The 27265-nt window shown below is 43.1% G+C and overlaps 2 protein-coding genes across 2 annotated transcripts; both read right to left on the bottom strand.

Moving 5' to 3' along the window:
• Nucleotides 1–10175: 10175 nt before the first annotated feature.
• LOC118288072 (choline O-acetyltransferase-like) lies at nt 10176–19741 on the bottom strand. Its single transcript, XM_035613855.2, has 15 exons — nt 19513–19741; nt 18808–18930; nt 17936–18127; nt 17316–17434; nt 15796–15849; nt 15476–15656; nt 15019–15196; nt 14751–14920; nt 14570–14670; nt 14334–14462; nt 14106–14228; nt 13873–14014; nt 13586–13648; nt 13243–13380; nt 10176–13110 (listed from the first exon to the last, which is right to left on the bottom strand). The coding sequence occupies exons 2-15, from the start codon at nt 18850–18852 to the stop codon at nt 12844–12846; spliced, it is 1902 nt and encodes a 633-aa protein (XP_035469748.2). The 5' UTR covers nt 18853–18930; nt 19513–19741; the 3' UTR covers nt 10176–12843.
• Nucleotides 19742–20641: 900 nt separating this feature from the next.
• On the bottom strand, nt 20642–23522 carry slc18a3b (solute carrier family 18 member 3b). Its single transcript, XM_035613924.2, has one exon. It carries the CDS (start codon nt 22998–23000, stop codon nt 21432–21434), a length of 1569 nt encoding a protein of 522 aa, XP_035469817.1. The 5' UTR covers nt 23001–23522; the 3' UTR covers nt 20642–21431.
• Nucleotides 23523–27265: the final 3743 nt, after the last annotated feature.

Genomic DNA, 27265 nt, shown 5'->3' with positions numbered 1-27265 from the left:
AAAAAAAATACTTTAATACTCGTTAACATTTTTTACAAGAACAATTTCGAAAATGCACCTATTTTTTTTACAGTCTAAAATGTACATTATAAAACATGTATATTTTCTTAATTCAAGTTCTTTGTATTTGGTTGTATTTGAATTTCTTTTCATTCATAGTTATGAATGTTATATAACGTCATCACAGCGGAGGTGATCAGCTGTCTGGTTTTGACATTAATTTGGAGAATCGGTGGATCAATCGACACTTAACAGGATCAGTGTGCTCATACATCTGAACTGAGTGATCATACACATAACAGCACGACAGTAATGCCAAGTTTTCTTTAGGCAAATGTTGAATTAACAATGGACCTCTAAAGAGCAAATCTGATACATCAAACATTATAATCGTCGGATTCCTTTTGAAGATGCAACGACATTGCCGTATAGATTTTACACTGTTGCTTTGTTTCCTCCAAACAAGGTCAGCTCCTATAATGTAGGGCGCTGTATTATAAATGCGAAGGGGCCTATTTAAATTCATTATCAGCTATTTATCTCATATTTCCTTGTCATTTTTTGATCATTAGTGGAAGATCCCTGTTGTGTTTGGAGGAGTTACGCAAGATTTTCTTGGCCACCGATTAAAGGCTTTATCGGCTGAATATTGATATGTTTGAAGAAACCCTGAGAGCGGTGGTTTACATTTGTTTGGACTGGGGACATAAGACGAAAATAGGATTCGTTGTCATGAGCTCTCTCTTGCTAATTATTCACGCCATGTCCTTTCCATGATTAAAGTCTTATTCTATGAAAAAAAGATGGGTGCTGCACGCGCTCTTGGGGCATCAGTGTGAATTATGGAATGCAGCTAATTTGCAATAGATTCTTATCTTGGAATCTTAGATTCAATTAGGTTCACCAGTTTAATATCGCTGTAATTTTTGTCCAGTTCATTGTCAAACCTTTGCAGTATGACCATGCCATTACAGATGTTAAGAATATAAAAAAAAACATGTGTGACATCAAAGGGTTCACTCTAAGGTGGTTAATTTCCTTGCCTACTCTAATTAATCTAAACATTGCTCTTCTGTTAAATTCTTATAAGTAAATAAAAAAAAAAATAATTATAATATTAATCTGTGTCCTCAACTCACACTTCTGTATCTGCAAGCGTGTTTGGACCCGGCATGACCTAAATGTTTCACCACTTCCTCTGTGTCCTGTGTGGCGCCTCAGCAGTGGCGTAGTCGCGATCGTTTGTTGGTAATTGTGTCTCTCCTCCGGCACCGCACATGCTGAGATGGTTCCTCGTCCGAAGGCAGTTCCTCCACCGCTCCGAAAACCTGCTTGCATTGTCTGTTTTATTCAGTTTGAATAGCCTGCAGTCAGAAACCCTCTTAAATATGGCCAGTTCTATAGAGGGGGCGGAGGCGGCGGATAAATCCATAACAACGGCAATATTTTACTTGTGACAGCTTTCTGCGGCCATTTTAGTTCAAATATTTCCACTGCAATTGATCCAAAAGAAAAATCCATTTTTATGTGATAGCCGTGGCTTTTAACCAAACTGACTGCTCGCTCCCGTAAGGTCAAGGATTGAGTGAGTGAAGTTATTTTTTGCTCCTAGTGTTATTAGATTGCCTATCTATCATTCAAGTGTTGTGATTGATACTGACTCAGCTTGAATGAAAGATGGAGCAAGGCCGCCGCTGCTCGCACCTGAGAGTAAAAGAGTGGCCTGATCGCTTGTGGAGAGGAAGAAGAAGCCCTTGAAGGATATATGGGAGAAAAATATGTTGGCTAACTGCTTGTGTTGCGCCATTTCTCATTTAAACTTGTTCGCAATCCAGTGGCTTGAGCTCTTACTATGTTTTTCTTTCTAAAATGTACCACCTCAGCATATTTAGTCAAAAGAAAATAATGCTGCAAAGGCAATTGTGGAACGGATGATTACCTCCACGTGTGTTTTTGTAAACACTATTCATTTAAGGACAGTCCACATATTGCTGACCGCTTTAAATTGCACGAGCTTTTCAGTAGCTTTCAACTTTGCCTGTTGATTTCGTTTTACCATATATTAAGGATTCTAGACTTCGTATTAAGGTCCCTAAAGGTACCAGGTATGAACTATTTACTATGCGGAAAATGGCAAGTTGGTTTTCTTCCCCGGGTCTGTTTTCAACTGAAGGCATCTCTTCTGGCCTTTAATTGCACACTTGTTGCTCCTTCCACCCATGAGGCAGATAAGACCATCTGCTCCGTGTCTGCACAAGACATCATCGTTTCTAAAAGAGAAAAATATATTCCGCTTCCTGGCAAAGATTTCAAAGTGCCACTCGAAGCTCATTATGGAATTTGAGAGCCATATTTATTTTTTGCTTAAAAACATATTTTGAGTGTTAGAATGAGATGTGTAGATGAATGCATGTATGTTGGTGTTAGGGCACTTTGGGCATGTTACCACATCAGATGTTTTTTCTCTCTCTGGGTTTCACATGTGCCGGAGACAGATGCTTCCCACAGATTTCAAAGGAAACTGGCTTTTGGCCTTGATCATTTTCAGGATATGATTAGATCCCGACACATGGCACCAGTCGTCACTTGGCAGGAGAACGAGGTAAATAAGTTTAATATGTGTTTTTATTTGTAAATTCATTAAGTAGTCAGTCAGAAACTTGATTTATTCAACATCCAATTTGATAGAAGATTAAACACTTAAATCATTTATCGCACTGAAACCGAGCTTGTTGATTTTTTTGTTTTTTATAATTGCAAATTGAGCATCTTTGTGATATTGTCCTTTTGGCTGGACAAACCAGCAATGCCGAGATATTATCTTGGGCTTGGGGAATTGTTTTCATGAATCTGACACTAACTTGAAACACTTCTAGTCAAATATTCTTTAAAAAAAATGATGAATAAATAATGCCACGATCATACGCCGACTGCAGTCCCTTCTGAGTTCGCAATTAGTCCTTAGGGAACAGGATCCGCAACCGGAACTTTTGTACTGACATATAAGGAAGTGCTCGATATGTTGTTTGCTGCATGTATGTGAGGTGTCCGTGACAGTGGACTGTGGGGACCAGCAGAGCAGGGAGCCTCCAGGCGAGGGCCTGTCACATGTCACCGGTTGACTCGAGTGTGAGCTGTCGGCATGTGCCTTCAGTGCTCTGCAGAGTAGCGTTGGCAGAGCGGCCCTCCAGCCTCTGCCATGCACTGGGCTCGTTATGGCGCTGTCATTGATAAGAGTGGCAGCACATAATGCAACGGTTTCCCCTTTCCTGGACGTTACAGACGTGTTTAAAAGAAAGGTGCAGAGTTCTGTGTCGACCTCTGTTTGTGCTGCCTTCGCTGTTAACCGTAGAACCGAACTGTTAGTATTTTGTTTTCCCTGTGACAAAGCTGTAATCGCAGTGTTTTTGAAAGCACAGTTATTCGCCAGCATGGCTGCACAGGGGGTTGAGGATTTCCTGGTGAGAGAGTCGATCCCTGCTGGGCCTTTTTTTTGCTGAATGTTAATTGGATTTTCATCTGTGGAAGCCCTCCAGTCCTCACAGAGACATCCTTTTTAATCAAAACATAAATGAGACATGCAAACGTGATCGCAAGTATCATAGCTCTGGGGGGATTTATGACCTCTAATTAAGATGAAAAGTACATAGATAGATAATTTTATCTTTGCACTCTGTTTAACATCTTATTAATGATCATACACTTAATTCAGGATTAACACAATATATCAAAGCACTCGCAAAGGGGGTTGGGTAAGTGATTTGGTGCCAGGGCTTGTGAGATAATATTTGCAGTTGCAGGTATAACTGATTTGTTTTTTCTTGGGAAATCAATTAGATTTTTTCTGTGTGCAGATAAAATTGCTTATAATCTGTTCTGTGTGTAAAAGATGTCCAGTCGTATCGTATTGTGGCCCAGGCACAATTTACAGTCACACAGGGATCTCTCGCATTTGAATCAATTTTGGAGGCTGTACCACATGTCAATATTTAGTCTGAGAAGAGTAAAAGTCTGACTAAACGTTTGCCATTGACGTTACAAACGCAAAACCGAGCATGTGTCAGCTGATACTTCTCTTGGTCACTTCTGAGACTGAAAATGCGATACAGTCTGTCTCTGTGTTGGGTAATTGTAAACTATAGAGACAAAGCCTATTTGTCGCGCCCATCCGAGCTGTCTCGTGGGCCACTTTGCCTGACAAGTGAGGTGTGAGGGGCCATAAAGCGGCGCCGCCACCATCCCTCAGCGCTGTCCTCCTGTTACATATGAACAAGTGGCTAAACTGACAGGCTTATTTACACCGGGACACATGTTGCCAAGATGATATCATCGCTCAAGTGCCAACCACACAAACGTCCCATTGACAGAACCTGCTACGAATGAAAGGCAACAGTGAGGGCGGTTCGGAGAATAATCAAATCAATTCAACAGTCGTTTAGTTTCTGAAACACTACCTGTTACGGGTAAAGTCGGTTAGATCTTTTTCCACCTCTTGCTGTCCAATTACCCGAGCACCCATAAAAACCTGAAGTTCCGTGTCTGGGGTGAGATATTGTCACACTGGTCCCAGCAATGAGAGCGAGATTCAGGGGGAGCCGCTCCTGGGTGACGGAGCCTCGGCAGAGGGGCCCTCTCCGTCACCAGATATTGCAGTCCCCAGCCACTCATTAAAAAATGGAGCCATTACTTTACAGCTCCGGCTCGCTTCCCTCCACTGTTCCCTCATCTACCTTCACAGCCCCCCCCCATGGAAGTAAATAAACACAAATGAGCCCAAGAGTGTACAGAAAGACGAGCCACACCTGACTGTGAAAGGAGGCCATATAGTGTTACTTCACAGCCGTGTGGCCCATTACGTTCCTAATGCCTCTCATCTTATTTCTCATCATATCTTCTTTGTGGTAGGATTCAGTTTACTTCAGAGGGAACTCCCCTGTGACCTATGCAGCGTAATGTGTTCGTTGATCATTGTGTGTGTGTGTGTGTGTGTGTGTGTGTGTGTGCGTGCGTGCGTGTGTGTGTTCCCTATGGTCCTTTTCATATTTCAACTGTGTTTGCTTCACCGGTAGAGGAAGGACAGTCACACTTTTAATAGAATAAATGCAGTAAGTAGTAGACAAAGATAGAAAACTTGAATGTATAGTATGTGGTCACTGTGTGTATTTACACTAAGGTCAAACCCTCACACCCTACGAAATGTATAAAAATGAAATGATCCAACAGTCAATTTTTGTATATTTAACGTACCTAATTATGCCAGGAGACTTTTATCTCACCCTTAAACCCCACTATGGTAAAATAGCAATATGAATGTCACATAAAAATGAGATTCATTATGGAAGCTTTAAAACGTCTCTGTGTCCCTTTAAACCGGAGGCGAGGAGCAGTTTAGCATCAAAACAGTCTTTGTCTTTGTCTTTCACCAAACCCAGCAAATGAACACACCTCCGTTCCCCCATCTGTTGATGCTGCGTTCGTTCCTCATGATGGGTCGCTGCAATTTGCGGAGTCAGGAAGCGGGCGCCGCTCCATGGCGTGTGGTTCAGTTACTGGAGTCCTGAGAGTGATGGAGCCACTGGCAGCTGTGGGCTCGAGGATGCTGCTGCTGCTGCTGCTCGCTGCTCGCTGCGTGCCTCTGTTCATCTCCTCTCCGACTCGCACAGCTCCGCTCCACAGGGACAATATTCCGGGGACAAATGGCCACCTGGGAGTTGCGCATTTAGTGAAGCACACCTTTTTCTTTTTTTTTTCTTCCTCCACTCCCTTTCTCCTTAGTCAACCCCTTTTACCAACACCAACAATCCCTCCATCTCACATCTGGCCTGGCAGCAGAACAGATCTGTGTGGGAACTTTAGGGTGTAAAGGGAATTGGCTTTTGCAAAGTGTGTGTCTCACATGACCAGAGCCACAAAGGCTACACGCATGCAAACTCATGCCTTTTTATTTGCCCTCATGACAGTCGAGCTATCATCTGCCTGGTGGCGGTTCTCTCTTGTCAAGCACTGTCATATATCCCTCAGAACTCATGGCCAGTTCACAAATTCCTCTGCATTACCGAGATGGGGTTTGTGAGGAGAGTGCAGCGCTCCTAATGAGCTCCTTCCATCTAACTTTTCTTCCTCCTGTCGTCTTGGATCCGTTCATATTCGGCACTTATGCAACCGGCTGAACTGTGGGAGACCATGTAAGCGGACGAGCGGTCGTTACTCCGATGTGAGGGGGACATTTAAGCAATTGTCTCCTCGCAGTTCTCTTGTGGATGATTGACTCTGGTCTTAAGATGATGGCCTGGCACAACCACTTCCAGAGTCTTGGACTTTCACTTTCCATCTCTTTTTGTTTACTTCTGTTCAGATTTTGCATGAGTGTGTGCGTGTGTGTGCGCGCCTGAAATACGTCATTAATATCCCCGTGTGCTACGCAGTGTGCTCAGGATAATGATTATGACGATAAAGCTAATGATTAATGACTGTTGCGGTTGTTCTCCTCCGCTCCCATCATGACTTTCTGCCCTTTCTGCAGCTGCAACACCCTGACCCTCTCACTCGCCATCCCCACCATTCACTCACCGACCTCTTTCGACTGAGGCCACTCAAATTAGCCCCGGCCGTTCGATGAGAGCCAAACCGCTACAGGACATGTCGCAGGACCAAGGCATAAATCATTCCCCCGCAGCAGGAGCAGTGGCAGGCCGAGATGCGCATCCACCACCCGAGATTTACGCTGCACATCGAAGCACAGCCCGGCAATCTGGATCCTCTCTACCAGGTCATCTTCAAATTGGTTATTGATCTTCCAATCACAAAATGAATCATACGTTGCCAACAATGTTTAGGCACTGCGTTTACAGTGGCCACGGCTTGTGTTACGGCTGATATGCAGCCCGGGAAGTGATTATTGTTTAGAAACCATGAGAAAACAAGTACACCGCGCCGAGCAGGGAGTAAATAGGAAAAATAAATTTGAAGCAGTCTACCTTGAGATAAATGGATGACGCGCCCATCCAGCGGAGCCTCATTATAACATATCAAAACAACTGAAGATCCCGGTGACAGTTGCTGAAGTAAAGAGCTTGAAGTTGGGCTATTCTACTATGCAACAGTGTGTGTGTGATTATGACGACAGTCATTTTAATATTTTCTTTCCGGATTAATTTCTGTGCCTCTGATTTACTGCAGTCCTTCAGGAAAATATGAACAGCTCTGCTGTACTTTGGCAGTTCTTCTTTTATGTGATGGAAACAATCTTCGCATACCTCTTAATTACAACCCCCCCCCCCCCCACACACACACATACACACTGTTTATGAAACAATGATGGAAACGAGTCAGTCGCTATATGAAGCTGAAATACACAGGATCCTGTCACAGCAGAATCATTGCTTTTATCTATGTCTAACTTAAATGGGACAGGCTTCATGGAAGGCCATCCTTTCAGCTCTTGTCATATTCTATATTGTGGCGTATCATTTAATGGGGCTTCCCTTCTTGCCCAATTAGGCTCCAAGATGGTGTGTAAGTGAAGCCTCTGCCCTGGGAGCAGTTCCCTCATAAATGCCAGAATGGCCATTATCAGAATCAGACAGCTATAACACAGACTCGGACTTAATTGAAAGATTGTAAGAGTGGCAGTGGCTGTGTCTTTGGATTTCCTCTTAAATGCCAATATCTGAATCGCAAGACTTTTTGTTTTGTCCTCCGCTCCATTTCGGAGGGAATATGTCAACCGCTGGCTTCATTTTCAAAGATGGCCGCATCATTGCTTCTTGCTTCTGGATTACCTAATAGTGTGGGGAACACGTTTGGATGACAGGTTCGCTGTAACTAATTGGCTGTGGAGTGGAGTCGGGCTGTAATCTGGTAGCTGTTATTCTTGATCCATGTGCTCATGTTCAATTACAGAGAGGCTCATTAGGACGACATGGTGATTAGTGATTACAGCACATTATTTGTGAGAGCTGACGTGCACGTGGGTTTTTTTCGAGCGTGCGCACAGGTTATCTGTGAAACCGTGAAGCTAGCTTTTTATTTGACGTTTCCCTGTGCACACTTTAAAAGAACTATTGGTACTGTTTAAATTGTCTATCTGTATTTTGGAATTTTTATTATTAAATTGCACTTCGGCAAACTCAAATCGTGGCCTTGAAGGCCTACTGAGATCATCTCAGGTTTCTCATACGTGACAGTTGATCTCTTTGTACCTAACCCTACCTAGGAACACTACTGAGGTGAAGGCTTCAATATAAGAGAGTTAACTGCTTTGCTCTTTCTCTTTCCCAACCTCAGTGGCCTTTCATTCCGACCCTTGCAGGCCCCGGAGCAGGGAGCAGAGAACATGGATGGACAGCTCCAGCTCTGCTCCCCCCTCCAGTCGATAGCAGCCAGCAGGTGAGGGCCCGGTCTCCGGCTGCAGCGTGGCAGACACTTAGTAGCGGTAATGTTCTCCCCTCATCCGTCTCCAGGTGGGCTTCCGCCATTGATCCCAACGCCAAAGCGTGTCACCAGCCTTTCCTCAAGCAGAGAAAGCACTGGTCGCCTCCAGCACTGACTTAACAGATGTCCCCAGTTTGATGTTCTGTCGATAGCCTCGTGGCCGGACAGCCAGGATTAGACCTGGGAGATGACTTGCACATCAGTGAGAGGTGTTTTCCTCACGGTGGACTTTAATACATAAATTCAGTCTGGACGTACTAAATGAAGCTTGGAGAATTTTGAACTGTATATTCTCTGTCAGAAAGTTGTGCAACGTGACATCATCTGCAGGCTCTGACCTTTTCTCTGTCAGGAGTCACTGAGACAAAAAGATCTTAGTAGCGAGAAGTGATATTCAGGTGTTGGATAATGTTGAGATGACTTTGATCGGTTGGAATATCTCTGCGGTGTCAGTTGAGCACAGTGGCCGCAGGATGGCAGATCATACCATTACCACTGATATCTGTGAGGAGCTCGAAAGTAGAAAAACTGATGCTTTGAATTGAAGGGTTCTGGTTGAAGTGGCTCCGGTATCTGATCAGGATGTCTCTTGGTTTTCTGGGCATGTCCAAATTAATTTGCTGAAGTATTTGCAGTACATTGGCAAATCATGTGCTTTACTTCAAGTCGAGTCTATGCAAATTTAGCTCAACCAGCCTCTTTGTTCGGCAGTGATATTGTGACAAAACACAGCCATTGATTTCAGAGATGATAATGTGCAATATCATGGAACTTGACAGTGATTTGTTTGTTACCACTGACATGTTTGTTTGGGGGGAACTTGGTCATCTTGGTTCAGTGGTTTAACCAATGGAGAATAAAATTTGGGTCTCTCCCCGAAGACCTTATCAGATGCCAGTGAAACAAGGCCATCTGTTGGGAGTGTGTTAGTGAGGTGGCCCTGCTGCAAACTGACAACGCTGCGCAAAAACGAGCCCCAGTTGCTGTTGTTCCAGTTCCAGTCGTGCTTGATCATCATGATTCGGGTTAACTTTACAACAATGTTAGCTTCGCACTGTGTTCAGAAACATTCAGGAGTTTGAGAGAATTTGTTCTTGTGTGTGTGATAGTTCATTTTTTGGTGTGACATTGCTACAATTACAGACAGACTGATAATCTTCCACAGCATCAAAATATAGGAATCACAGGCATGGTTGTCAAATAGTCACTTTTGAGTAAATGCCACGAATTGAAACAGAGTGAAACGGTGCCATTGATATTTAACATTTTATTGAAAATGAACAACATCTGTAAGTGAATCTGACTCAACATCTGAATGCTGCTATAAGTAATGGTTGCAGCTGTGTTAAGTGTGGATATCTAGGTGCTACTCGTGCAATAATTGGACTCTAACCACAATTTTTTGGCAGCAGATAACTTGGATTATATTGTGCAAGGGATATGAAGTAGGAAAATATGAAAATTAAGGAAAGTGCAAGGTTTTGTCAGGCTGTACTGCACTGAAATTGGTGTGGATTAGAGTTTTAAGATTAGCATTTCAATTATGCTTTGCCATAAGTGTTTCCACCAAATCACAAATTGAATTAACACCAAGTCGACAACACAACACCTGTTTCCCATTGTAATGGTTTGCAGTCATTATACTGTAATATGCCACCAAACTAATTTGAGCATCATATATTCAAGAAAATTAACAAGACAGGTCATCGCTCTTAAGAAAACAGTGACAATAATTGACATAATAGTTTGAAGTTCGTTTTTATTTCTGGAACTGGGTATCAGTTTTAGGTTCACAGCTGTTGAAATTGGCAATATCTTCTATCAGCAAAATGTTTTTTTTAAATTCTTTATTTCGGTTTTCTATGAACATAGAACAGATGAAGTCCAGGACATTGCAGCATCATTACAAGACATTACAAGACCCAAAAAAATGAAAAATTGTTAAGAGTCTAGACAAATATAACAGCACGTTTCTCAGTATTTATTCCCTTTTTTATTTTGAAGTCAAAGAATGACAGTTATTTTTTCTCCTTTGAGTAAATAGAGATGATTCCTCAACAATATATTGTTTTAGGCTAAAAATATAATTTATTACTGAACATTCATTGAATGATTTTCAGTGACTCAATAAAGTGATGTGTTACACATTAATTGCATTTCACAAAAATGTGGACATTAATCATGGATTAGCGTAACATTAATTTATCAGCCCACATTTATACTGTGCTGTGGAACAACAGATATAACAGCTCACATATATAATTATTCACCTTTTATGAACAGGACAAAGGACAAATCCATTGAGTAACAGACGAATATTACATTCATTTAGACACCAAGTAGATCAAGTTAACACCAGAGGTAAAACATTAAACATTTATAGAATCTTACATCTGTCAACAGTTTGCATCACTGTGTTTTAAGGCATTATTGTTAACAATATTTTACTATATAATAATTTTAAACTCTTCATGTGGACATAAAAAAATACATTTAGTATGTAAGAATAAACATGCATCTCCATGGTTCACATTCACTTTGGCTGATGATACACAGACACATAACAAACACACATTAGGTGTCATCTGCACACAGGACAACACGTATCCTCACACTTTCACCGCTACGGTTCACTGATTACTTCTGTAACACGAACCACCACGGACTGAACAAAAACTCACAGTGTAAACATGCAGAGTCACAGTAATACAACATGCAGGAGGTCGACTGCCACTATTCATCGTAACGTTACTCCAAGGTTTTTATAACATCAAAAATAGCCACCATATTTAATTTCATTTTACATAGGCTCCATGCATCTAATGAATCGATGTGGTAAATTGCACATTTATCCTCACTGCACTTGCTACTGTGTTATTGCACAAGGTACCTACTGTACAGTATAAGACAACACATCACTATCTTTACTCTACCGCAAAGTGCAAATAAAAAAGCACTTATGTACACGTGAACACAGTGGTTTGCCTCCTCGAGTCACCACTGGACTGCATCTTCTTCTTGTCATTACACTTTGCACTTGTTAACTATTGCTATTATACTGGACACATACATACAGAGCGATTAGATGAATTCAAATGTGCCACTGATACCATATCACATATGTTTTCACTTTACACACGCATACATATATTTATAACCAGTCTTCTATGTTCACACATATTCATTCATGTCTTTGTATGAGTATCTTAAAGTGCCTCATCACATATCCACAACCTCTTTGGCAACTTAAAGGTTTCAGTAGAGTCAATTCGCATAACTTTAGCACATCAAAAAATGAAAATGGCACCATTGATCCAGTTTGTTGTGAACATAGTGGCACACAACGTGAAACAGGTTGGCAGGATCACATTTACAGGATGTCATGATTGTTAGACGTCACTAAAATACCCTTTTATATAATTCTGTCATGTCTATTACATTACTACTCTACAGGTATACGTGTGTGTGTGTGTGTGAGAGAGAGAGAGACGTACAGACGGGTGAGAAATTAAAGGAAAAACCAATAAAGTGTCTCATCAAGGTGTTTGGCCACCCGAGCAGCTTCAATGAGCCTTGGCGTTGATTCCACGTGTCACTGAAACTCTACAGGAGGGTTGAACTCCGTAGAGGAGAGCAGCCCGTCCAGGTACTTTGCCCTTGCGTCATTTCTCTGCCAGTTTTTGGGTGAAAAGGTATTCTCTGATTCAGCTAGTCCTCTGACTCATACGACGAACTTTGTCATATGTGTATCATGCACTCTAATACGACCAAATCGACTGTTTCCTAAATTAGTGCCTCTATCGGTGACAGGAGGTACGCCATGACTATTTTTCCCCTCAGAGCATTGTGGGGCATTATTTGATTTACCAATGCATGGTTGATGAGCTTCTAAAGGGAAGGGTTATTGTTAGGGGACAAGTCATACTGCACAATTACTGTACGGAATGAATTACGTGTGTGTCCATTTGGTTTGGTGACAGTCAAGGCCATAGCACATGAAACACCCTGTTTCTCCTCATTTTCCATGTTTTTCCTTTAATTGGTCACACTCTCTGTATGTATTGAGATCTCTGGGTTTATTAATTCTCTGACGGGAGGAATTTCCCCTCACATCAGTGCTACAAAGCGGACATGGCTTCAGTTTCCTAAAAGCAGCAGACCAGTTAATCTCAGTCTGCTGAGTCAAGCAGGGTCAGCGTTGGACCCAAAAGCATTCTGATGTCCAAAGACCCAAAAGAGTTATTTTTAATATATATTTAAATACTGTACAGTATGTGAACTTTTAAGGCGTTGCATTGGTTGTGAAGGGGAACACTATTGCACGGACAACAGAGACAGATGAAGGCATCTCGACTACTCTAAAGCTAAAGTCTAAGAGTGTTGAGAGTGGAGATGCTCTCTCGGTATGTCTTACTCCCCTGATTTGTGAGACTGGCCGGCTCCCTGGCTGCTGTCGGCCAGTTTGGTAGCTACTGCGCTGCCTCTATTGCACAGGTCCCTGATTTCCAGCAGGCCCTCGTTCAGGGCTTTGACAAAAACGGCCGAGCTCGTCTCCGTGTTCTCCCAGAAACTAGACACGCAGAAGAGGATGTGGTCCGACTGCGGGTTATAACAGGCGCCGTAGCCATTGGGCACCACGGGGCCGTAGCAACAGAACATCTCCACCGTGGTGGGAACCTGGAGACGGGAGGACACAGTCTGGGTTAGACCCGTTAAGCTAGAGAAGAGAAACATACCCTGTACTTCCTCTCCGTTGTCAAGCATTAGCATGGAATTTAAAGCGATTATTTTTAGCAAAATGCATGTTACCTGACTGGTCGAGAGGATGAACTGGTTGCTGGCCAGATATGTCTCATCACAGAAGATTTCTGGCTTCTCCATGTTGAGCTCCCTTGAGATCCTCATGAGCCCGAGGAGATGATTGTCTATTGCCATTCCAGTAATAGCCTGAAAGATATGTTTTTTGTTGTTGTTGTTGTTGTTCATTGCTGATTAAGTCTTTTAAACTAGAGCCCCAATATGAGCAGAGGTGGTCTTCATGGAGCCAGGCCAAGTTTGGTACACAGTGCCTTTTCCACACTATTGCAGATTGTTACATCATTTAAATTTTCTTGCGACATGAATTTATAAAGAAGTGATTTGAAATACTCACTGCAATTGTATAATTTGTCTGGGCGTTGATTGCATCCCTCAATCGTTTCATTTTTTCTGAGTCCTGTTGAAGAACAGTTATTAGGAGAAAAAATACTTTTTTTTTTTGCAAAAAGAGAGCAGCCCATCCAGTAAATTTTTTTTTTCTAGATCCATTAAATCTGCAGGGAGGTCTCATGGTTGGCGTGCCGAGGCGGCCGGTTGCACCTGTTTCATTTAAGCAGGTGTTTTGTACGGTAATGTGGGAGTTGACCAGTAATTGGGGTCAAAGTGAGAAAAATGACTCACGGTGAAGACGACCCTCTCATCTGTCATGGACTTCACGAAGGCCAGGGCCTCGGGGGTGGAAGAGCGAATGTTATCCACGCGACCCTCTTGGAAACGACGGATGGACGCACTCTCATACGTGGACACGAGCCTTCCTCTGCATCTGAGCGCACGACAGACGTGACCATGGCAATATCAGCATATTTGAAAATGGCCAAAGAAGAATAAAGGATACAACAATTTTTTTCTTTTACTTGTAAAATGCAAGTTGTAGGGCAACTTGTATGAACGCATCTGGACTCATCCTCTGCTTCTTGATGAATTCTTTCCCATAGGCTTTGAATGTGAAAACATCCATGTCAAGATTATTCACCAGCCTGAGGGAGAAAGGTGGACAAAAGGCGTGAGACCATCTGTCTCTAGAAAGACTTGGAATTATTTGTGACTGTTTTTCGCTGTTAGATTGTTTGTGTCGCCCTCGCCTCTGGAGTCGGTCTCCGGCCGCTGCCAAGAGCCCCTGGATGTGTGGGTTGCATTTCCAGAGCAGTCTTCTCGGTGGGCGGAGCTCTCTGATGCTGGAAACCCTCGCCATCTTGGAGGGACTCCCTGTTCTGTTTGGAAAAGCAGCATTTATTGTCACTTACATGTCATCCTCCGCAGCATTTTTGAGATGAAAGTAGTCAATGTATGGTGACATTTTGCTGCAATATATACGTACTTATATTTCATCAGGTATTCAGAGCACTGCACCAGGACGATTCCCTCAAATGCCGAATGCTCACACACGACTCCACACGTCCCGTCCATTCCTACGACAAACTGAGAGAATCTGGATTAAAGAATGGAACAAACTCCTTATTTTCGTGGCGGATTGAAGCACCTTGAACGTGGTCCTGTACCTGCATTGACTTGTCATACCAGCGGTTTGCCCCGTTCTTCTCACGGCCGCCACCGTGCAGCATCAGCAGGGCCCTGTTGGTGTCACTGGGCACCAGGCCGCTGGGTTCGTCCAGACACACCACACACAGACAGCTCTCGATCAGGGCCAGAGAGTCCCTGTTGGTCTGATCTGCATTGAAGGGGACGCAGATGAAATACTGTATGCTCTGGATTTCCTTCAAAGATTCTGGAAGTGATCATGGACATGATTAAAAAAAACCAAATAACCTTTTGTTAGCACATCTCTGGCTTGTGCCCACTCGGTTCTCCCATCGGATGTCAGGATGCCAAAAGGAGGGAGTCTCTCTTCAGCGCTTTCTGACATTTTCAGGATCTTCTCCAGTTGGGACAAGATCTCCATCTCGTTGAGCTGCTTGCTGTTAGCGACGATGTCCAACACGAAAAACTAGTGAGAAAAATAATTACACAAATCATCCACTGATATATACATGACCGTGCCCCTTGTATGCAATGTTTGTGTAGCTACTATTGAATTCATGTAAGCTTATCCACTTTGACACACGGGGTGACATTTTGTAACTTTTTCAGTGTTTGTAAGGAAAAGTTGATCTGCTCTAGAGTCCTTACATTTACATATAATTTCTCTCAAGAGGCCTGTGCACTGTCTTCAGTAAGAGGCGTGATTGAGCGTGACATGTCTACCCCGAGGCCCCGGCGCCCTGACCTGGTGCTTGCAGGCCACAACGATGTGCTCGGGCGCTTTGGAGGCTGCGTTCATCTGGACCTTTAGCGTGTCCGTCTTTAGCCCCGGGTAGCGGTAGGAGGTGAAGAGGCGGTAGTACTGCTCCATGCACAGAGGGGTTCCGGCTAACTGGCCTCGAGCGAAATCCACTGGCAGCGCTCGCCTGACGGACGTAATCACACAACGCCAGATTAACTCCGGAGGACTCTGACTTCGTGACTCATCATTACTCTTACACTTCAAGTGTCTGACCCCCCTTCTGGAGGTAACGGCGAAGAGATGAATGACTCGGGTACACTTACTCGTCAATGAGTCCCTTATACTCCAGCACTCCTCCGATGAGACGAGCTGCGAATCTTAAAAGAATGAAAAGGACTAAAATTAAAAGAAAAACCCGGCCACAGAGTTTGCTGTGACAATGAACATTTACAGCAGACCGGCTAGTGATTATGATTAGAAATACTCTCATCTCTCAAAAGACTAACTGTAATCACATTATGGCAAATTACTAGGATAGAGTGAGCGAGCTGTGTGTGTGTGTGTGTGTGTGTGTGTGTGTGTGTGTGTGTGTGTGTGTGTGTGTGTGTGTGTGTGTGTGTGTGTGTGTTTCTCTGTTGGTCAGAGAGAGGCTGCCTCTCTCTGTGTGAGTGGGCGGTGCGGGCAAATAGGGAAACGCAGAGCGCTGTCAGGTCTTATGTTGTGTGTCATTTGTCTTGTTGTTATTACGTTCAAAGCCAGATCGATACAAAGGAGGCGACCGCAGAGCACCACACCCCAAAAACGAGGCCTGACCGGCAGTCTCTGCGGAGAGCTTGGCCCTGTCACTCCCAATCTAATAAGTGGCCGTGTCAGTAGATTACCAGCTGCTCGGGGTGCTCTGGAAATATTCAGTTAGTGCAGCGCGAGCTGACAAAAGCTAATGTTGAGTTATAGGGCTGGACGAACTGGAGTAATGTCTGGTGGACCACTCATTTAATAACGGGGTCCGAGATTTGGCCAAGGAGACGATGCCAGTGATTCCCTCCATGCCTGTAATTCAGATCTTAATATGAGTCTGCTGAGAAGAGCGTAGACTCTGTCAGCGGCTGCAGAGCTGAACCATATGTATTTTTTTATCATTAGTGATGGTTTGCAGCATTCAGTCTTTTAAAGGTTCGCCATTCTGGTGTCTGTTTTCACAGGCCAGTGCCTTATAGAACCGAGAGGGCCCATACGGAGTTGAACAACCAACTTCCCGACTTCAAGGGGCATCAAACTGACCATCAGATAGTCTCAAGAAATCAGTTTTTTGGGGCCACGTGGTGCGTTTATGTACATCTGTTCAAGTGTTTAAGTGCTGCAATCATTTAGCTTGTGAGTTTTAAATGCAGTTTCCCACAGAGTGACAGCAATAGTTGAGAAAGAGGCGTGTCCAGCAGAGCTGAAACACTTAGTTGATTGACAGAAAATGCATTTTATTGTCCTGATAATCATTTAGAGTAATTTCTGAAAAAAAATTATTATATCTAATATATGTATATACAAAACAACTTACTGACTATGAAAATGTTTTTTTTTTTAACATTTTCTGGACAAATCATTTGATTGATCAATAATATTTTTATGAGTTTAATTAATTGTTGTATTCATTGATATTCTGGTCTGTTGTTTCCACAGGCGGAATGTATGACCTCTCTGTTTGACCATTCAGTCGATTGCAGAAGTCTGTTGGTCCAAAACCTTCTGTTGCAGACACATACTTTTCATATCATCTTGCATTGAAATCCGCCTCAAACACTGTAACGTTTGAATAAAAGCAGAAGCAAAATTTCCGGTCTCATACCTGAGGGCATCTTTATGATCTGTGAACGTCTGCTTAGGAAACACCATGACAGGACTGGAGTTGACTGGTAGCGCCAACCTGTTGTTCAGGTACATGTCCTCCAACCAGTAGTCGTAGACCTAAACAAAAACAAAGGCACGCAATCTGAGAAATGTTGCTTCGTTTAACGTTTTGGACTCAAGTTATTACTTTCAAAGTGGAGACCTGTGGGTAATGGTGTAAAAAACAACAAAAAAAAAACTATTACAGTGTATCACTGCCAGATGAAAGGGAGAGTGGGAGAGAGCATCAGCGTGAGAGTGGGAGTGTGATAGATTTCACTGAGCTGGATGAGTTGTGGACTCGACCGGTCACCCAGACGCAGGAGGAGAGATTGAAGCAACAAAGGGCGAGCAGAGGCTCGAGCACATCTGCGTCAGCTGGTGTTTTATTATTTAAAATCTTTTATGAATGAATTCTATGATATTGGACACGAAATCTGAGACAGTTTTTATTTTCAGGCTAAACCGAGCAGAGGAAAGGTTTGATACCTTATTATTGCAGTAAAACACAAAGCTGATGCTGATTTAAAAAAAAACAACAATGTTGTAAAATGTCAAATTGCAGATTTGAACATTTACCCAGTTGTTCGTCTTATCCCTCCTTTCCAAAAGCTTCTTCTGGAGAACCTCTCCGACTCCACCAGGAGCCCCGAACTTCTCCACGGTCGCCTTTGTTTTCTTGAACTGCTCCTCCTTCACCAGGTGCTGGACACATCTCAAGTACGTGTCGAGGGTTTGTTTCAGCGGAGGCACAGGGACCTTTGGCAACACCTGATGCCATAAACATAACAGAGTGGTATACAGTAAATACAGCAGCGGCTGATGTCTTTTTGTTAAAGAGGTGATTCCCTCACATCTTTTCTTTATGCTTTTATTCTTAGAACCATGATTAATAATTAATCTTGAAAGCTCTAAGGCCTATTTGAGAATAGATTCCACAGTCTCATGGGACTTTTTATGAAGTATTTTAAAGGAAGGTAAAATGCAAATTGGTTATATTAACTGTCTTATGATTGTTTATTTGCATACTAGATACCATTGTTGAACTAAGATATTTGAATTGCAAAATATGTTATAGCTGCCAGTTCCTGGAAAAGGTGACTGTATTAATTTCTTGCCCAGAAGAAACAAAACCCCCCAGCAAATTCTATTCTGGAGCACAATTTTTAAAAAAAAATGATCCAAAACCACATTATGATATAATCCACCACTGGCACAGTGTAGATTTAGTAACTTCATGGAAGAAAAAAAAATCTATTTCAGTGTTTGAGAAAAGGTTTTTACGTTCCTGGTGGAGGAAAAGTCTGTTGTGCCCCTAGCGGCCAATTAATGTAACTGAAGGCGGCGCTGTCCTTGGTGCTGAAACGCAGCGACAATGCTCCGCTAAGGAAACTTAATTCGGAAGATGTTGAATTAGTCACCATAGAAACAAAATGACAACGGTTTCATACTTGGCTGACTCGGTCTCTCGCCGTCTCTTTCTCCAGGATTGGCATCTTTGCGTTCCAGTGCACTCAAGGCGAAACAAATGTGGAAACCCCTCCAGAGGTGGTTCGAGCTCAGCCTCCCCTCCCCTGCACCGAAGCATGTTAAGACATTTGGGTAAAGAGAGAAAACAGGAAATTAAAACAAATCGCAGTAAATAAAAATGATAGGCCTAAATGGAGCAAACACAGTTCTGTCTTAAATATGAGCCGGCACGTTTCCATTCTTCATCATTCTGCAGCCTAATACAATTTGCTGCTTGTCCTTGAATTCCAGCTGCGCCTCATTGCTCCCCGCTGCAATGAGACACAGTGTGTATCTTAAAAACTCATCTCCAATTTCTCTGTGAAAAGCTGAATTTTTCCCGAAATAAACTTAAATTAAAGGAGATTGTTCTTCAGGCAGTTTCCAAAAATATTGAAAATAGAAGAGATGCGAACTTGTTGTTCTTCAAGTGGACGCGAGTGGGTTGGACTGAAAACAAGTGAAGTGATGAACGAGTAGGAAACTTCAAAATGCGTTGTGAGAGCAGCATTGAGTTTTAAGAAGACTTTTCTTGCTCGCTGTGCGCATCAAGTTTTTATAAAAACAAAATCTCCATCGTTGTTATTTGGGAGAGAGAGAGAGAGAGAGATGGGGGGGGGGGGGGGGGGGGGGAGTTGCTACTTTACCTGGTCGGTGTGTGGCAGGGTCAGAGGAGTGCGTTGGAGTTCGCGGTGCCTCCCACGGCCGCGCCGTGAAATCCCATATTAGAGAGAAGCTCCCCCGTCCCGCGCCTCGCCATGAGGCTGCGGCTCCACGTCAGTGCGCCGTGGAAAAAGATGCTGAAGGTGTTTGCGTCCACCTTCCCCCTCGAGGCACCAAACTCCTCCCATCCACGTCTATTTGAAGAACACTTTATCTGCCAGCTTGCCCCCCCCCCTCCCTTACCCCCCTAACCCCCACCCAGATCCGATAATAAAGTTAATAAAGAAAAAAAGAAAAAAGAGGAGTCTGTTTTTGGTTCGTCACGTAGACGTCCTGTGGCGGTCGTGCGGGACGCAGAGAGACGACAGTTGTCGTGTTGTGTGTTGCTTCTCCTGCTCAGAGTGAAGTCAGCAGAGTTCATCAGTCTGATACTTGGATGACGAACTGCTCTGGATTGCGCCTATTGCAGCTGAAGATTAATTTCTTAAACTGTTGCGCACTGGGATCTGTTCATTGATGTAGTTGTTTTTTTGTATTGTGTTGTGTAGTGTGCGTGTGTGTGTGTGTGTGTGTGTGTGTGTGTGTGTGTGTGTGTGTGTGTGTGTGTGTGTGTGTGTGTGTGTGTGTGTGTGTGTGTGAGAAATCAAATGTTTTCTCAAACGTTGTAGAGCAGTGTTCAGCACCAAGACCCGCTCCTTTTGCCTTAGACATGAAGTCTTGACCAAAAATGTCTGAAAATTGTTACTCACCACAACATCCGAATTTGATGTATTCGGTGTCACATTCGCGTTTAGCCAGGTTGACAAATGCTGGAGAGCACTTGCTGGGAAACGTGTGTCCTTCAAAAATATATAATGTTATTCCGTAGATTTGTTGTGTTTTGTGGTCCATATCATTTATGATGATTTTTTTGTTGTCTTGGTGAATTCAATTTTAAACCCCCCCCCCCCACAAAACACACACACACACGCATAAATCCGCGATCCACTTAAAATGGACCCACCAGCTGAGAATCACTGTTGTAGAGTAACTTTTCATACATTAGGGAGTTTCCTGTTTTTTTTTCACCTTTTTTAAAAAAAACCATCAGAATGAAATGAACTCACCACTGTCTCAGATCCAAACAGAGATTTATTAAAACGACAGTCGGTAAATGAATAAGCTTGTACATGTTTGTTCATCTTCAGGAGACTGACTTCTTTTCTCTCTCCAAACATACAGGCGCGCGCACAAACACACACATACTCTCACTTTGTAGAGGTCCACGTATTTTTTTTTTTTTTTTTACAATTTACATTGTGCCTTTATCCACATATGTACAAAATCCATTTATTGTAGTACATTTAATTTCAAACAACGACAACAAAAAAAAACATGTGAACTAAAAATAATGACAAACAGGCCCACTTGTTCTTACAAATTAAAATTCAAGATTTAACGGCAAAAACAAAAGGAAACGAGGCCTTTCATGTGCAAGTAAAAAAAGTTTTCAGAGACTAAAAATATAGGCTATTCTTGTGTAAGGGGGGAATGTGCTGCTTATAGTTGGTCCCATATACTCTTGTACGCACATTTATCTATTTATATATATATTTTTTTTACATTACTCACACAAATTCAACGGTAGCAGATAGATCTCTCACAAAACTCCAGTTATACGTCCATGACAAACGATACAGAGATTTGTTCGACACAATGAAATCACAATGAAAAATAAATAAAAAAACAAACTTTGGAAAACGGGTCACACAATCATGATTTTTTTTTTGTGATTGGGTGTTTTATATTGCACATCGGTACTAACATAAAAGTTTGAATCACTAGATCATAGCTCTGCCTGCCTCAGACCGTGTCATGGGAATGTTTCAGGGGAGGGTGGGGGGTGCGAGGGACTGTGACCGGTCTAAGTGTACTCCGGACCGGACGACTCTTCTGACAAGGACCGCTGTGCTCCAAAGGGGTCAAACCCATTTTCGCCTACCGACAGGCAGTTCCCTTCCGAACTGTAGCCCTTCTTTTTAGCCCTCCTCTCCTCCATCTTGATAGTGTCGTACAGCCCCTGCGGAGCCTCCTCTAACAGGTTATCTCGCTCCGAATAGGACGGTTTCATTTGGCACACGTTGCGCAGCAGCAGCAGGGCTGGTGCGTAAAGCACATTGACGAGACCCATGCCCAGGTTGAGCTGCGCAAACCCGCTGTTGTGCACTATCTGCCCGGCTACTATCGGACCCATGGCATATGCAACAGAATAGGAAATGTCTGCGAGTGCGTAAACACTACCGTACACGGAGACATGGCGCACGTCAACTAAAAACGCGAGTGTGGGCAGCAGGGCAGTGTCTACCAGCGCGATGCCAAAACAGATGCCGCACAACGGGGCGATGAGCTGTCCGAAAGTTTTGCATGCGGGGACTGTGCAGGAGCTCGCTCCTATGATAACCATACCCAAAGCTCCGTAGAACCACTGCAGATGTGGATGCTTCGCTGCCAATTTGACTGTGATGTACACACCGAGGACGTGGGGGAAGAAGGCCGGGAGCCAGGTGATCCCCATTTCCCACTGACTGGAGTGCATGGTGGTCTCCATCCAGTTGGAAATGGTGGGCTCCAGAAAGGCCAGGGGGATGTTGCACACTGTCAGTGCACCGGCCACCACGGCTATGTAAGGGTCAATCATGAGTCTGTATATGGGGGTGCCGACCGGCATGTTCTCTCTAGTCCTGTTGGAGAACGGCTTGATCACGGTCAGCAGCAGGAAGCCGTCCGCCAGGCAAATGCAGGCGAGCACGATGAAGGGCACCTTCTTGCCCGCGAACTCGTAGAGGACGCCCCCGAAGGGAGGCGCCACCAGACTCCCGAAGGAGATGAACGCCAGCGCGATGCCGAGCGCCCTGCTGCGCTCTGCCTCCTCCGTGTACTTGTCGGCTATCATCGCGATTCCGGACGTGTCCGCGAACGCGGAGCCCAGGCCCTGTAAACTTCTGGCCACGAAGAGCGTCGCGTAGTTCTCCCCCACGGCGAATATGCAAGTGGACACGAACATAATAGTGAGTCCGATTAAAAGTGGAATGTCATATCCGACCCGGTCTATGAAAGTGCCCGTCAGCGGGTTCACCAGCAGCTGCAGGATGGCTTTGGAGGCGAACAGCACTCCTATCTGCACATCTAAGTTGTTCTTGTTGCTTTTGTCTTGGCTTGTGCTGTTGGCCGAAGAGTTGGGGTGTATCACTAGGTGGACGTGCTCTGACTGCTCACTCTCCAAATCTGCGAGGTAGTCTGGAATAATTGGCACGATTACCATGTAGAGCATATTGTCCAGCAGCAGCGCCACGCAAACGATCACCAATATGATCCGTCTCTGCTGGTGAGGATCCCTCATGGCTGTGCCCAGTTTCTTGGTCCTCTCGCCCATCTCGGACAGTTTCACGGCGGCTGATTTGGCCAGCCCAGATGAGCCCCCTGCTCCATCCATGGTGTGCTTTTAAAAAGTATTTTAAAAAAAGTTTTTGGTTCAAAATTGTCTTTGCGCCTTCGTCCGCTGCCGATCTCTCAGCACCTCGGAGGACTCGTTGGTGTTTTTATCTACATTGATGAGTTGCTCTCCGTCCTCACCTCGCCTGTGCGTAAAAGGGGGGTGCAGAGGACCTCGGCTGCTTCATCGGCGGCGATGGCTCCCTTCAGCTGCCTCAACTTGTCCTCGCCTCAGCCCCCGTCCGACTTTGTTGCATGATCTCCTCCGAGAAGTGACGTGGTAGAAAAAAATCGCAGGTTCTTCCTGCAGCGCGCAGAGGTTTCGGCCGCTACTCTTACATGGCAACGTTTGTTTCGAGCGATTTTGTCACTCATTTCCAACCCCAAGGACGCTGCGAGTCTCCCATCGCCGTGCTCATGCCTCCTATCACCTGTGGCACGTTTGCGCTCAGCTCTGAGACCACGCGCGTCTTCGTGGCCATTGGTGCACATTAACCCGCAAGGTTCGGCGCTATTTTAGTCCCTTTTTTTTTTGTCTCCCCCCTTTTCACCAAGCGCCGTGACGCATCACCAGCTTGCCCCCAAGTGGGTCCCTTCGTCACTTGCCTCCTTTATGTTAATTACCCAACCATGGCAGCAATCACTTCAACCAATAAGAGCCAGTGGGTACATCGAGGCCCCTCTTTAAGAGTACGGAAGGAAAACAAATACGTATTTTCAATCCTTAATGCTCAGTGTGTGACACTTGACTTTGGCGTTGTGGAAAAAAAATGTATGCTTCACATGTACAGCCCAACATATTCATCTCTCAAAATTAGATACAAACACAAACGCCACAGGAGACACATTTTCAGAAACAACAAAACACAAACTTGAATGAAATTGACTATTGGCTTGATAAAAAGTTTAAATCGATATTGATTATTTTTGGGAAGTCAAATATTAGTGACGCAATGTTGAGACTTAATAAGATGTTTGACTCGATGTATGGACTGAGGTCTTGAGGTAAAAGTTTTTAGTTGAATATTAAAAAAAAGGATTTGAAAGAAGCTGAAATCACTGCAGGAGCTGAGCAGGTTTCAGCGCCACGAGTCTGTGGACAGCGCCCGTCACCGGCGCACAGGACACCAGCGACACCTTGTGGTGGAAATCTACAGGTACAATCTTCCCGGTAGCTCCTCCTTAAGGTTTTACATCACTGATTTATGAACATGATTAGAATCAGTGAGCAGCTGATGGTTTTTCTTTTTTTCCCCTTTGCAGTCTTTTCGATTATTATCTCTACTCTGGCAAGATGGTATCCTCCAATCTGGTTTTCATGAGCAGCGTATAAATTTAAGACACAGATTATAGTACACTTTAATATAGGTGTAAGGATAAATATGTTTACAAGTGATTGTCAATAACTATAACCCCCCCCCCCCCCCCCCCACACACACACCGTACGGCCACAGTCTCTACAGTGGAGACTGCTGTATACAGAGATAATGGATGATAATGTAGTACAAAATGTTAAATATGTCATTATGTGAGAATTAATAATTTGACAAACAACTGACAAATACTCCATATTAATTAAGAACTTAAAAATTCGTATTGCTGCGAACGACTTCATTGTAGTGGTATCAGAAATGTATTAAATGTTGGTACTGCCTATGAATGCTAAATAGATAAATGCTAACAATGAATTAGTTATTGAATAGTCAATTGTTACTATTTTATTAGTGTAAAAAAAAAAAGTATAAAAGACTTTTCATTTCTATTTATTTTTAGATTGATCAGTCATTATTGTCCACTAGGGGGCAGCGAAGACTTGTAATTGATAACAAGTGTTTGATTCATGATTTAACTGTAAAACCAAGTGTAGCACCGCTAAAATTTAAAAACATGCAACAAACAACCAAGTAATCTAAAATCATGTGTCTTGAATTTATTGATTCAAGATGCTTTATTTTTCCACAAACAAAATAAAAACAATCCCAAAAAACAGTAGCCGATACAATAAAGAGTTACAGTACACACAGGTCTGTTACAGTCTGTCAACAAGGTTCAACACCACAAATAGACGCAAGTCTAATGGCTTCTGGAATAGAAAATATTTTTTTTTTCACATGCATTTCCAACTATAAAAATGTTGTGTAGATACATTTTTCTGAAATATGATCTGCTGGGAAACTTTTATCAATCGGCATTTTTCTGTACCTGTACATCATATTCCTCATTAAGGACATTTTCTTGTACAGAAAATATAAATGATATGTTGAAATGATTATATTTGATAGATATACAATATCTGCCCGGCTTTAAAAAGGAAAAAAATTAAGTAAACATAAAGTTTGGGCATTCAGTGTCAAAAGACATTTGGATATTCATTTAGCTCATATCCCACAAACATTCCCTATTATTACATTAATATTATTATTATTGAGATAACAATAATTTCCCTCTGGCAATTTGCAGATGTTCTTACTTAACAAGATACAATGACAATATATTTTCAACTGTCTGTATTTTCGACCAAACGTGACTTGTGTCGCCTCGCTTACAGATGTCTGTTTGGGTCACGACCTCGGCCAAGAGAGCATCTTGCTTTCTAGTTATCGACACTTATGATGATTGCTGTTGTGCAAATCCGTAGATTGGATGACTGTCTCTGTCGAGGGGAGTTTCCAGCGTGTTCGCTGGATGATTTGATGCAGAAGAGGCAACATTAATACACCAATAGGCGGATTAATGCAACACAGGAAATAACTGCCCAATTTGACTAATGAGAGAGGAGGCTTGGCACAGCAGCAGCTGCTGGATAAACTCTTTATATCATAGTTTTATACCACACACCCTACTGCAGTTTTTTTTCTTCTTAATGCAATACAGATTTCATGCGGGTGACAGTGCAGAGATGTGAGCAGACGGATAATCTCCACAGCCTCATTCTAGCAACTTGGCAGATCGTCAGCAACAATCCTTTCAGAAATGATTTCAGGAAAAGTCCACAGGAGATTGCTGTGCGTTGCCTCTTTGACCCAGTTTGTGCTGCGAGAAAATCCAAAATATCAATGTCAACTGCTGACGAACAAGAAGAGATCATGACGGTTTGTGAACCGACACGTACAGTATCATGTGAGATCTTTGTTTGCGTCATGTGACTTGTCTGCAGCCGTCCTGTCGTCTCATCCGACCTGTGGACTGTGTTGTGTAATGTTTAACTCAGCGTTTATTCAGACCTTTGATTTGCTTCCTTTCTTTTTAAAACAGATAAGTGAGAAACAAGCAGCTCTCACCTTTGACCTGTTCTGTGTTAACGACAATGTTGCTCAGGAATTTTTCAATCTTGGAGTTAATGCAACCAATCTTCCCTTTTAAACGACCTGCTCTTCAACTTTTAGTCAGTGAAAGTCTGTTATATTCTGTTTTTTTTTCTTCTTCCCCACACTGGAGCTCAGCAGCTGTCATGTGCACTTAAACAGATCAACGGTTGTTGGAATATTAAGTGTTTTTAAACCATAATCCTCATATTATTTATTTTAGTCTTTATGTATTTGATTTTTTTGTATAGAAATCTAATCCAGATGCACAAATTATGATTTCATATTGTACACGTACTGCAAAATGAGAATCGTAGATAATAATAATTTTAAAAAGAAGCTATGCACAGATTACACATGACGTGGTTCTTAAGGCTCCTTTTGATGTATTCAAAGTGGACAGTTTTGGACATGAAGTGAAATTAAATGGGGGGATTTATCATTTTCACTACAACATAACTAATTGTACTTCTGTCCCTGACAGTGCATAGAAGATCATCTCGGGAGATATAGTTCACTATGGTGCTTTGTGACTTAACCAAAGATAATAGTGTATGAGAGAAAATGTAAAACAATCAGAAGTTTTACAGAGTTTAAATATTTCTGGAGGGAAATGACGACCTCAGTGTTTCCAAATGTCCGTATAACCCTGGTGTCCTTGTGTTCTTAAGGTCAGAATCTGACTCCGATTAACTAAATCTCTCTCAACATGTCCCATGTGTGCTCCCATGTGCGGTGGGGCTGCTGTTTTTGCTGCGTAAGGACAGATGGGTTTGTTTATTTTAATTTTTTTTTACACCATCTGTCTGTCACTAGCATCACATTTAACTGACTCACTGTATCACCGCAGCTGCAGCAACACGGTCACCTTTGGTGTGTGGACGTCGATCTACATCCCGACTCGACCGAGTGAAAACCGTCCGAGTCAGATTCAGTTATTTGTTTTGGATGGAAGCTCAGC

This window comes from Scophthalmus maximus, chromosome 16 (assembly GCF_022379125.1).
Source record: "Scophthalmus maximus strain ysfricsl-2021 chromosome 16, ASM2237912v1, whole genome shotgun sequence".
Lineage (NCBI taxonomy): Eukaryota > Metazoa > Chordata > Actinopteri > Pleuronectiformes > Scophthalmidae > Scophthalmus > Scophthalmus maximus.
The sequence above is the reverse complement of the archived record's forward strand: the minus strand, read 5'-3'. Positions and strand labels throughout refer to the sequence as shown.